Here is a 12848-nt window from a genome sequence, read left to right on the forward strand (position 1 = left end):
GATGGTGTGAATCTACATTGTGTACAACCATAGAAATGGAAAATTGTACCCCATTTGTGTACAATGAATCAAAATGCAGTCTGTAAAAATAAAAAAATATTTTAAGAAAAAAAGAAAGAAAGAAGAAAAAAAATAGAGCCAACAATAGTTCAAATCAGTGGAAACCAGAAACAACAGATTTGGATCTCTCAGGGATTTCAGATTTGGGAATTATCAAATACAGCATATAAAATTACAATGTCTTAAATGTTTAAAGAAGTTAAAGATAAAATCAGTATGAGACATTTTCAAAAATGAACAAAGCATATTTGAAGAAGAAAAAATGGAACTTTAAAAATTGAAATATAATTGTTAACCTATAATTAAAACTAAGTTAAAAAGTGAATGAGACTAGTGCCACAGAAGATGCTGCCTCTGGTGTGGCGGAGGCTGTGTCTGGGCCTGTGCGGCCTCCTACTGGGGCAGGCTGAGGACCCAAGCCAGCCCCCTGCTCCAGCAGAGCCGGCCATATGCAGTGCTGTGCCGGCAGAACCTAGTATTGACGGGAACAATTTTCAGCATCCTGCCGGTGACCATCATCCTTACGGCATTTTGTGTCTACAAGCCCATTCAGCTTGGGTAACCCCCAAACAAGCAAGTTCTGCCACAAGTTTCTGGGAACAGGGTAAGTTTTGTTGCACATGAGCCAATGGAGAAGTTGGAATCAGAACTTTTCTAGTTGGAAATGGCGTTTGGTCATTTGGTAAAAGCTAAATTAATCAGAAAAAATATCTTTTAGTAGTGATATTTCCCCCCAATATCATAATGCAAATAATTGGCTGCTGGGTCTGCTTCTCAATGTTTTGTTTTATGTCTGACTGTATTTGTCAAAAGACCAGAAGCTCCAAGGTTCAATGCAAAGATGGAGTGCTCACAAAAAAGAAAACATGGTAACCCTGTGTTTGCAAGAACACACTGGGAAGGACTAACCATGAATGCTTGAAATAGTAATAAGAGGAAGGCTTCACCTGCAGACATACCCTGCATTAGAGCCATCTGGTCACAACAGATTAAGAATCACATTTTTCATTACACTGAGTTGACTGAGAATGCCCTGGTTGCAAAGTGGTGTCCACTCTGGGGAACTTGGGCTTGTGACTCTTTACCCGCATCTATCTTTGCACATGGATGTCCCCATGGAAGTCAGTGTCACATCAGGTAGGCCTGTTACCGTGTGTGTGCCTTTGGCATAAAAGGCTCCGGGACCGGACTGGAAATGTGACTTGTTGGTCCCTCAGAAAAAGAACTCCATCATGTTCAGACACATTGATCTCCTTTGTCTTTCTAGCCCACAGCCTAAAGCTTGTGGTAACTTTTCAGACTGGGAACTTGAGACTCAGCAGGAACCCCTATTCAGTCCTGGATGAGAAGGACACAACCAAGAGGTGCATTTCCACTGTGGGCTGCTGTGTGTTTACACAGATTTAATCTCAGCTTTTAAAAATGCTGCTGTTAGTTTGCACTGCTGGTGAACTGTATTCTTCCCCCTATTGAAATGATACTTCCATATTTATAGAGTGGTTATTACTGTTTATTTTAAAAGGTTCTAGATTTAATTTTGTTATGAAGTTGAAATGTTTATCTTGTGTCTACTTAGCACAGCACTGATATTTTTCTTTTTTCAACAACCTGCACTTAATCTGAAATAACTGAGGGATACTGTAACAATTTGACCTAAGGATTTTGTTTAACCTTATAACATTGAGACATTAAGATGTTCTTTGTTCTGTACTTTTGAGCAAACTGTCAATAAAAATGAAAGCAAAACCCTAAAAAAAAAAAAAAAAAAAAAAAAAATGGATCTGCTGGGCACGGTGGCACACACTTGTAATCCCAGTGTCTCAAGAAGCTGAGATAGGAGGATCAAATTCACTGAATTCAAAACTAGCCTCAGCAACTTAGTGAGGCCCTAAACAATTTAGCAAGGCTCAGTCTTAAAATAAAAAAAAAAAAAAAAGAGCTGGAAATGTTGCTCAGTGGTTAAGTGCCCCTGGGTTCAATCCCCATACCAAAAAAAAAAAAAAAAAGATAAAAGGATGACCATCATATATCCATATATCATGACTACCATAATGAGACTGGCTAAAGTTAAGAAGATTGGCAACACCAAATATTTGTGGGAATGTGAAGCAACTGATTGTTGCTTCATTGTGCCATCATAAAATGGTACAACCACTTCAGAAACATTCTGGCCATTTCTTAAAAACTAAACATACAGCTACCCTATCACCTGTGGTATATACAACCATCTAGAAGAATCTCAAAAATGTCAAGCTAAGTGAAAAAAAAAAAGATCACATAAAAGAATATGTGCTGTGCATTTCCATTTATGTGAAATTCTACAATAGGCAAAACTAATCTATGGTGGAAAAAACTCAGAACATAGTTGACTTAGTATGGAATGGGAAGGAGCATGAGAGAACATTTTGGGGTTCATGTTAATGTTCTCTATCTTGCTAAGACTTTGGGTTTTAAGCAAATGTATTTGTAAATAATGAATGTACATCAATGTACACTTCCTTTCCAACTGGAAAAAAATATGTGGAACTCTAATTAGTAACAGGCATCCTGACAATTTGGGGAAAAGTATACTGATATCTACAATTTACTTTTAAATGCAACAAAAATTAAGATGGATCAGATATATGATAAAGCAAAATAAAATATTAGATGAGGAATCTAGGTATTAAATATACAGGTATTCACTGTAAAACATTTTTTTCAACTTGCTGTATATTTGGAAAATATTATTATAAAATAATAGAGGAAAAAAATTCAGTGGGTGGATTTAACAGCAGATTAAGTAATGCTGAAGATGATCAGTGAACTGGAGGACTTATAAAAATAGAATTACCCAAAATGGAACCCAGAGAAAAAAGGAAATGGAAAATTTGAAATTCAGAATATAAGATACAGAAGAGAGAAAAATAAGTACTAATATATAATCTAAACTGGGGATTCTTAACCAAGACTGTGAATAATTCAGGAAAAATAGAACTATAAAATAATTGGTCATTTTGTACCTATTTTTAAAGCATCTTTTAAAAGGCTGTTTAAACTTGCAATTTAGATCACCCTCAGCTGTCTCCAGAGGTCACTTACAATTCTCCTCATGTACTATGTGGCCCTGTATAATCTACACCCACCCCATTACATTTCAAATCTCCTTTCCTCCTACCCACCCCCTCTCACTCTGTTCCAGTTACACTGTTCTACTTGTTCCTTGGAATATATTCCCCTAAAATATAAACATTGCTCATGTCCTTCCTTTTCTTCAGCTATTTGTTCAAGTCACCTTCTCAATGATGTGATCCCTCATTCATCCTATTTAAAAACTTCAAACCTCTTGCTATGGTCTAAATGTCTGTGTTTCCCCAAAATTCCTAACTCCCAAATTGATGGCATTAAGAGGTGAGCTTTGGGGGTTCAATTAGGTCATGAAGGAGAAGCCCTCAGGAGTGGGATTTTAGCCCTTATTAAATAGGCCAAGGGAGCTTGTTTGCTACTTCCATCATGTGGGGGCACAGCAAGAAGGTACTATCTACAAACCAGGAAATGAGACCTCACCAGACACCAAATTTACTGACACCTTGATCTTGGACTTCCCAGTCTGTAGAACTGAGAATAATAAATCTGTTAGTTTAGAAGCTACCCAGACTACAGTATTTTGTTATGATAACCCCATTCCCCCTGCCCATTTCTTTTCTCCATAGCATTTACCATTATCTTATGTTCTATGTATTTTACTTATTAGTTTATTGTCTACCCTCCTCCCCCACACTCCCCTTGGGAATGTGTATTGCACAAAGGCAGGGTTATTGTGTCTTGTTCACTGCTATAACTCTGGCATTTAGAATAATCTCTGGTATAATAAATAAATACTTTTTTTTCCAAATACAAAGAGTGTGGAATTAAATGCTTAACTTACCTTCTAATTTTCTTTGCTGCCCCTTCAGAAAATGAGAAGCCTCTTTCTTGGTTATAGTCTTGGAGATGTCTGGTTCTAAGCAAGGTCTGGGTAATAAAAAGTCCAAGTTCACATCACAGAGATCCTTGGAACTTTTTTCTTTCTTTGGAAGTAAAGGCTCCATGGTCAGCATCTTTGTCCTAAGGTCCACCATCTCAATTTCATTTGGGAGAGAAACAGAATTTGCTTGTGCCCATTCTTGATGCACTGAGGTTATCTGACTAAAAGGGGAGAAACAGTTTGATTTAAAATCCATTTCCTGCTATAGTTTAGGTCTGGAATGTCTCCCAAAGGCTCATGTGTTAAAGGCTTGGTCACTAGCCTGTGGCGCTACTAGGAGCTGGTGGAATCTTTCAGAGGCGGGACTTTTTGGTAGGAAGTTAGGCCAATGCTGGGGGGTCGTGTTTATTTTTGCCTCCTGGCCTGTTTGAGGTGAGCAGCCCTTTTCTCCATGCATTCCCTGCCATGATGGACCACCTCACTAAAGGCCCCAAAGCAACAGAGCCAAAGTGACCATGGACTGAGAACTCTAAAACTGTGAGCCAGAATAAATCTTCCTTCCTTTACGTTGATTATCTCATGTTTCATCACAGGAATGGACAGCTGACTGTTATGTTCACCATGTCTCCCTGATCTCCCATTCTCAGATCTCCCAGTCTGATCTTACTGGAAAGTTTGGAGAACTTTTTCCAAATATTGCGACTGAGTGGAATGTATCCTGAGAGGACAAGGTCTCCACACTGTGACCCACTCCCCACCTCCTCTGCTGTCTGTACCCAGAACAGAAACCTGAATGGACTCAGTTTTAGTCCATTTCAGTTTTCCTAGTCTTCATTTCCTGAAGCAAGACATCAGAGCCAGAGCGCAGGTGCAGGAGCTGTGCCTTGAATCTCCAAAGGCATTAACCAGCTCAGTACTTCTCAAACTCTTTGGTAAAGAACAGTTTTTAAATTTCCCAATCCACTGTGGAATGATACTTCTATAAAATATAGTAAAAGTAAATTACTATAAAAGTGAAAGAAAAATAAGAAACTTGCAGAAAATCATCCCCAATTTTTTCATCATCTAATAAATGAACATAAGATTATATGGTCAAATTGCTATACAACTTCAGATCTTATCATGAACTGATCATACATTTAAGACCCAGATTTTAGATGGCACTTTTCTGGATCAGGATCAGCAAACTATTGCCCTGGGGACAGGTCTGACCTTCAGCCTGTTCTTGTAGTTTAATTGGATCACAGATACATTCATTTGTTTACATATTGTCTATGGCAGCCTTGAAGCAACAGTTGCAAAGTTGAATCATTGCCCACAAAACCTGAAATATTTATTATTTGGCCCTGACACATAATATTTATTGTGACCTTTGCTTTAGAGCATTGTATTGGATTGAATTACTGAAAATGTAGGTTGCCACACAAATACCATCACTTCCTACTTAAATTTGAATCAAACACCTCAAAGAATATTCCTTACTTGCATTCTTTCAAATCTTCTTGGCTTATTTCCTGGGGATGACTGATATCTCTTGGAAAAGTCACAATAATCTCAACACCTATAAAAATGCATGACATTAGTAGAAGAACAAAGAAAGTACTGAATTCCAGTGGTAACTGGGAGAACGGACTTTAACCAGGGTCTGAGTTTAGCCATTTTTGTATCTTTCTTGTCTAGCATATGATAGGTCCTAAACGAATGCTTACTTAAAGAGCAAAATATCTGAGCAAGGTTCAGTGGCATATGCCTGTAATTCCAGGGACTCAGGAAGATGAGACAGGAGGATCAAAGGCTCCAGACTATTGGGCTGGGGTTGTAGCTCAGTGGTAGAGTGCTTGCCTAGCATGTGTGAGGCAGTGGGTTTGAGTCTCAGCACCACATACAAATAAATAAAATAAATAAATAAAGGTCCATTGGCAACTAAAAAAAAAGATACATACATATATATGTATGTATCTTTGTATATATATATATATATATGTATCTTTTGTGTATATATATATATATATATATATATTTTTTTTTTTTTTTTTTTCTTTTTTTAAGTTCCAGACCAGCCTGGGCAACTTAGCAAGACCTGTCTGAAAATGAAAAGTAAAAGGACTGGGGATATAGTACAGTAGTAAAGTTACCCCAGGTTAAATCTTCAGTTAAAAAAAAAAAAAAAAAAAAAAAAAACCTCAAACAGGAAAGAATCTGTAAAATAAAAATGTCCAGATGTAAAATAGTTTTATGATGAACATACTGTCCCCTGGGTGGAGAAAACAAGGCTTTCAGTGACGTGTAACCAATGATATCCACCTCCCAGGACTATTGTGAGGATTAACTGAGAGAATTTATATAGTCCCAAAGCAACTTGCTTGTGTTTATAATTTTGTTCACCTCCCGTTTGATTCCACAGAATGATTCCCAGTATACCCCTTAAATGGAAAGTTCCAACTTGTAGAATCAATGCTCATTGCAATATCATGTTCAGCAGATTTATGTAAAAAACTAGTGTGGAACACTCTAAAATTGCCAGTACTCCAAGGTTTGTTCAATCATTCACTTTTTCCCATTTGAAAAACTTTTGTTAAATATATGCCAAGCCCAATGCTTTGGAATGAAGACAAAGAAATAAACAAGATGGGGCTATGGCCCTAGTAGAGATGAGAAGAAAGCAAAGAATGCAGTGGGATAGTCAGTGTTGTGGTAGAGGCGTGCAGGGTCGGGGGAGCACAGAGGAGTGTCCTTCTGGGAGGATGCGGCGATTGTCCTGGCATTCGTTCCCATCCATGCATTTCATTTTATAAGTTCCACTGACAATGAAGTATCACAAGGGGAATAAGAGAAGGGAGTGATTAAGAAAGATCTGGGTGGACATGACTCCTCTGCCACTTCCTGGGTGGCCTGAAGTTGCTCACAGCTACCATTATCATCATCTCATTTAGTATATTTTTACTGTTTTTAAAGGACTTTGGATATTTTGTCTAATACATAGGAACCACCATGGTGACAGATTTTTTTGGCGGGGAAGAGTACTTAGGGTGGAATAGAATCCAGGGGAGCTTTACTACTGAGCTTCATCCCCAGACCTTTTTAGTTTTTTAGTGTTTTTTGTTTGTTTGTTTGTTTTCTTTTCTTTTCTTTTTCTTTTTGTTCTTTTTTTTTTTTTTTTTTTTGAGACAGAGTCTTGCTAAATTGCTGAGGCTGGCCTCGAACTTGCCATTTTCCCTGCCTCAGTTCTCCTGAATCGCTGGGATTATAGGTGTGGAACACCACCACCCTGCATGACAGCATTTTTTATTGTTTAGTTTCATACCTTTTAATGAGACTAATGCATATAAAATTAAAAGTTCCAAAGAGCAAAGTTTTACTTACAATCAGGCAAATGATAATGGTATTTACGATCTTTATTCAATCCAACATATTTTGTGGCAACCATGAAAGTGTATCTGGCATTAGTTTTCTTCATGTTTATTAAACAGAACAACTTGACTGCATGTTTTCTATTTTTATGCAATAGGAAAATATGTCTCTTTAAAAATGAAGTTTCCTTGGAATGTTTTTTGTTTTTGTTTTTTTTTTTTTTTTTTTTAACTTTTCAAAGATCCTAGTACCACACTACATAGGAATGAAGGATTTGGAATTACAGCACTGGAAGGAATTTAGAGGTTATCTGATCCATACCCTTCATTTTAGAGACAAAGAAACTGATAACCATGAGTCTGTATGGACATGCTGAAGGTCACTCTTCAATTTGAAAGGAAGATGAATGTCTTTCATAACAGTTTTGCAGTCATCCTTGAGTGTGAAAACCTAGCTGACATGTTAGAGTGAGAAAAACACACAGGATACATTCCTAATATCTAAAGTGTCAGTGAAAAGGATGTTCTGGGACAAAGGTTAGGTGCATTTAGATCTTTACTGTGGAAGTTAGAAAACTCGGTGTGTTCATGTGAGCACATCCTTCAAAATGTACTTATAAACCCAGAACGTTTTCAAGCAAATTTAAGGTACTCAAAAAGTCCAATTGACTGATTTATTTTTCAAATCAAGGAACAAAAATACAATAAGCAAGTTTAAAAAATATCTGACTTTTTAGAAATTGTTACGTGAATGATTGTCATCCTAATTATTGGTTCAAAATGGGATTAAGGGAACTACATAATGTACTGACTCTGAAGTCTTTTAGAAACATATAAATATTCTTTTTGTTCTGTCTCCTGAATATTGTGAGTGGCCAAGGAGCTGTGAATAAGGCCTCTGAACCTACCCACTAGGTCAGGAAAGATGATATCTTGTCACAGGTTAAAATAGAATACTTGAGTGTTTTATCATGGTCAAGGGCATTTTTCACATAAGAAAGTGTAAATTAATCCTGCCAGAAATGTTACCTTAGGAAGAAATTCAAAGGCAACATTTCAAGAAAGCCAGAAACACATTTTCTTCACAGAAGAGGGGGAAAATGATATTCATAAAAGTCAGAAAATGATCATTAAATTATTGTTAAAGTTGTTTTTATTAAAATGGGAACTTAAAATCTAGCTCAGTCTAACTTATTCCATGCAGAAAAATCATTGTCTACAGAAATGTCTTACTTTCCTGTATGTCCTCTTATTCTGTTTAAATTGATGGGCATATCCATTTTGTGTTGTGTGCATCGAGGTTCGGCATACTTCAATAGTCTTTCCACATTTTGATAATTTCCCCAAATTGTGACTCTCAACAAAGATATATTTTAAAACCTATCTTCCACAATTCTGTAAGTTCAGAACACTTACCTGAGATTCTAAGGCACATGGATTGCATGAAAACAACCATGTGCAGGACATCCTTTGTTGCTAAGTGAGTGTCAGTACAGGGAGGAGGGTCTTTGGTTAGTAGTGGGAGCAGCTCTGGGGCTAAGGCAGAGGCAGCATGGCTGACTTGGGGTCTGTCGCAGCCAGGTCTGAGTTGTAGTTATGGAAATTCTTCCTGAAATCCGATCCAGAGTCTTCCTGTTATGGACAGTTCATGTTCTCCCAAAATTTCATATGTTTACTTTCTTATCCCAGTGTGGCTGGATTGGATATAGGCCCTCTAATGAAGAAACTAAGATGTCATGAGGTCCATAAGGATGGGGCCCTGATCCAATAGAATTAGCAAGTACATAAGAAGGGATACCAGAGAGCTCATTCCCTCTACTCTCTCCTACTTTCTCACTCTGTGTGGACAAAGAAAAGACCCACGTGACAGAAAAGCTGCTTTCTGCAGACCAAAAAGAGAGTCCCTTACCAGAAGATGATCCCTGCCAGAACTTAGATTTCCCAGTTTCCAGAACTATGAAGAATATAAATGTCATTTAAGTCACCTAGACTGTGGTACTTTGTGATGGCAGCCAGGGCAGGACAGACATGTCCCTGTCTGTTTTTCAATGAACTTTATGAACTTTCCTTCATGTATTTTTAAAAATTTCCTTTCCTTTTAAAAACCCAATTAAAAGGTAGGTTTGCTGTTCTGAAACTAAGACTCCTGATACATTTATATTGTCTTAAAAGGGTTTTAAGCCCCAGTAATTTTTAGGTAAACAGGCTCCTACTTCCCTCTGAAAACAGTATGTCTTACACGGTTCATTATGTCTGATGATTATCTTCTGGGAAAATAGATGATTGAGAAAGGCAAGAAGATCTCATATAAAGGAAAAGGTGAATTTTTTTGTCTGTAAACTGTATTTTACACATTATCCTCGGTAAAAGCCCATAATAAAGCAAATGCATCTTTAAAGTTCTTCATGAATGTTGAGGCCTATGGATGTGATCTAAACATTAGGAATTTATATGTATTTTAATTAGTGATGTTTCTTTTGTTGGATAATATGATGAACAGATGTTAATTAAATGATTAAATATGTATATCTACAACAGAATAAAACAGTCACATAGTGTATTGTAAGGTGTTCATATAGTATGGGAGCACTTTGAACATTAATAATGGGGTATGCTAGAAATGACATGTAATCGGTATTTAAGAGATTAAATTGATATTTAAAGAGTCATACATGATTTTTAAGATAAAAATGCACAATAATGCCTCAAAAAACTCTTTTGCTTCAGACTTTGTGAACGAAAAAAGTTATCAATTCAACTAACAATCTATCAAACTCTGAGGAGAATTTTTGTAAGGATCATCATTCTTAGACATGTATAACCCAAATTATTAAAGCTTAAAACTGCAGGAGTTCAGTAGAGATGTTGCCAAGTGTTATGGTTCCAATGTGAAATGGAAAGTATTACAGATCAATTTGAAAAGAATGGCTTTCACCTCAGTGGCCAAATTGGCTCCAAGTTAAGCAGAATAAATGGAAGATTGATCTCTTGGAAGGTGGCCCATTAAGCCTTCTGAGGACTTGGTTTTGAAGTCAATGGATATTAAAGGCAGACCACAAGGGACTGTTTGGAAGGGGTTCAGGATTTGTTTATTTTAATGAGCTCTTCCAGGCTTAATAGTGTTCATATATAAATGTTCCTAAATTAAGTCTCTTTCCCTCAGCCTGGAAGAGGAGAATGCCAATGAATTTGAGGAAGGCAGGAAATCAACCAGCAGAGGGCAGCAGGCACAAGGAATTTGAAGGAGATGGAGGCAAGGACAAAGCTGCAGCCTTCAGGGAGGTGACAAGGGATGAGAAAAACAGGTATCTAAGAGCAGCTTTCCCTGGAGTTGTTGGACATAGAAACCAGAAAATTGCCAGAGAGAAATTGGAGCAGTTCAAATAATCATTTAATTTGTGAAAGTATAGAGGAATACATGGTAGCTCTTCTGGGCAAGAATCTGCAAATACCTGTGGTCTACAAAGGGCACTAGGAAATGTTGCAGGGTATCATATTTGAAGTAGACGTTATTATGGGAAATTCCTGCTTTAAAGCCTTATAGGCTCACTCTCCCACCTTCCCCTCAAGGGGAACATAACTCAGGGACCACCACTGATAGAGAAATGTTGGGTTCTAGAAGAAGACAGATTCCTGGAGCTGTTGGAAGATTCCAAGCAAAGAAATGGGGAAGGGATGTTATTATACAAAAAGGAAAGGGACAGAGAAAGGTAGACTGAGGTTGGAATAGAGGTGGACTAAAGAGTAAGCCAGGGAAGCCAGGCCTATAATCTTAGTGACTTGGGAGGCTTGAAGCAGGAGGATCTCACAAGTTCAAAGCCAGTCTCAGCAAATAGGTGAGACACCAGCAACTTAGTAAGATACTGGTCTCAAAATAAAAAAATAAAAAGGACTGGGGGTGTGGCTTGGTAGTTAACTCTGCTGGGCTTAAAATTCCTGGTACCAGAAGTGGTGGGGAACCAGAAGAGATTTGCCCACTTAGGGAGGGTAACTTGCCTTTACTCACTGAAGGACAGAATGATGAGTGGTTTTTATTTCCCCTTGTGCTTTTCTGTACTTTCAAAGTTTCACTGAGCACTACGGAAATTGGGGGAGAAACCCAAATAATCATATTACTTTGTAAACACATAAGGACAGAAATTGGATACCTTCTGTCCCGGGTGACCAGTCTTGTCCTTCACCCCTGAGATCTCCTTCTTCATTAACCAAAATGGAATGACTGCAGTCTTCATCTTGGTCAAACTCCTGCAACATCATAAAATAAAAATTCAGTTATTCAATGTAACTACTTTGTTGGCAGGGTGATGTTGATTTTTCAAGGCTGGGTTTCACACTGTGGATTCTTTTTAAATTGGATGACGAATTAGTACTAAAATAATAGGGAAGTATCTGCCCCTGGAGCACCAGGCTCAGATAGTTGCAGATGTTATTAATTGCATAACCAAAAATGAAGATCAAAGCAGAAATCACATAGACACAAAGAAATTTAATATTTTAGACTTTCTCATTTCAGCATTCAGGCTGCTAAAGCTGTCACAAATTCCATCTGGATGGGTAACTGGAAAGAATCCTTTGGCCACAGTCACAGCGAACAGCCCCAAAAGAACATGATCTTTTCATAATGCCTCCTTGGGGCATTGTTTGAGAATGGCAAGGATGGAAATCCCTGCCCCTTGTGGAAGTTACAGATATGACCCTACACTGAAGGAAGCAGGGAAGTTGATTAGAGTTTTCACTCTGATGGCTTTGTAATCCAGTCATGGTGCACGACTTCTCAAACTTCCTTTGTGACCTTTAGAAAATGATCATTACATTGAAAAACAGGGTTGAAAACAAACTTGATTTATAAAAAGTGCTCTAAGCTCTCTCTAAAGAGGAAATGTTTTCTTAGTGGAATTCATTGCTGTTTTTAGGTTGTCAGTTGTTCTTGTAGATTTTTGTGCTTTTAAATTTCTGGAACCAGGTGTGTATGTAGCTCAGTGATGGAGCATGTGCTTAGTATGGCGAGAAGTCCTGGGTTCAATCCCCAGAAGTCCCTGTAGACGGCCCACACCACTACCCCAAAATTTCTAGAACTAAACAGATGCAAATAGTAGTAAAAACATCCCATCACAACCTGAATTTTCCAGTTAGCTCTCTTGTTCCTATGGTCTGGGTGAGCCACCTATTCAGGTGACTCTGGATAAAAAGTATTTTCCCTAAATTCAGGTTCTTATCATCTTTCAGTTCAGACAAGTGGTGGATTCCCAGAAGTCTTTGATATTTCATTTCATTCCCAAGACAGCTTGGAATTTTTTTTCTTGCTTACTCATTATAATTATCACAGAAAATAATAAAGTAAAATTCCCCATTGATACTGCCATTGAAAATAGTTTTTGGAAAAAAAAAAAAAAAAGAAAATAGTTTTTGGTATTCAATCATGATAACTTAGCGATCTCACCTTACTTTTGTGCTGTAGTTCCTACTTTTTAAAGCATTGTCTCCCTCCTGGC

The 12848-nt window shown here is 37.6% G+C and overlaps 1 protein-coding gene across 1 annotated transcript in view; it reads right to left on the bottom strand.

The window, feature by feature from the left end:
* MAP3K19 (mitogen-activated protein kinase kinase kinase 19) overlaps positions 1–12848 on the bottom strand; it is an 86187-nt gene that overhangs the window by 21103 nt on the left and 52236 nt on the right. The window contains exons 7-9 of the mRNA XM_079135716.1: positions 11505–11601; positions 5489–5567; positions 3968–4227 (exon numbers count right to left, since the gene is read on the bottom strand). Of these exons, the coding sequence (XP_078991842.1) occupies positions 3968–4227; positions 5489–5567; positions 11505–11601 (436 nt within the window). The remainder of the gene's footprint in view (positions 1–3967; positions 4228–5488; positions 5568–11504; positions 11602–12848) is intronic.

Source organism: Sciurus vulgaris (genome assembly GCF_902686455.1).
Source record: "Sciurus vulgaris genome assembly, chromosome: 3".
Lineage (NCBI taxonomy): Eukaryota > Metazoa > Chordata > Mammalia > Rodentia > Sciuridae > Sciurus > Sciurus vulgaris.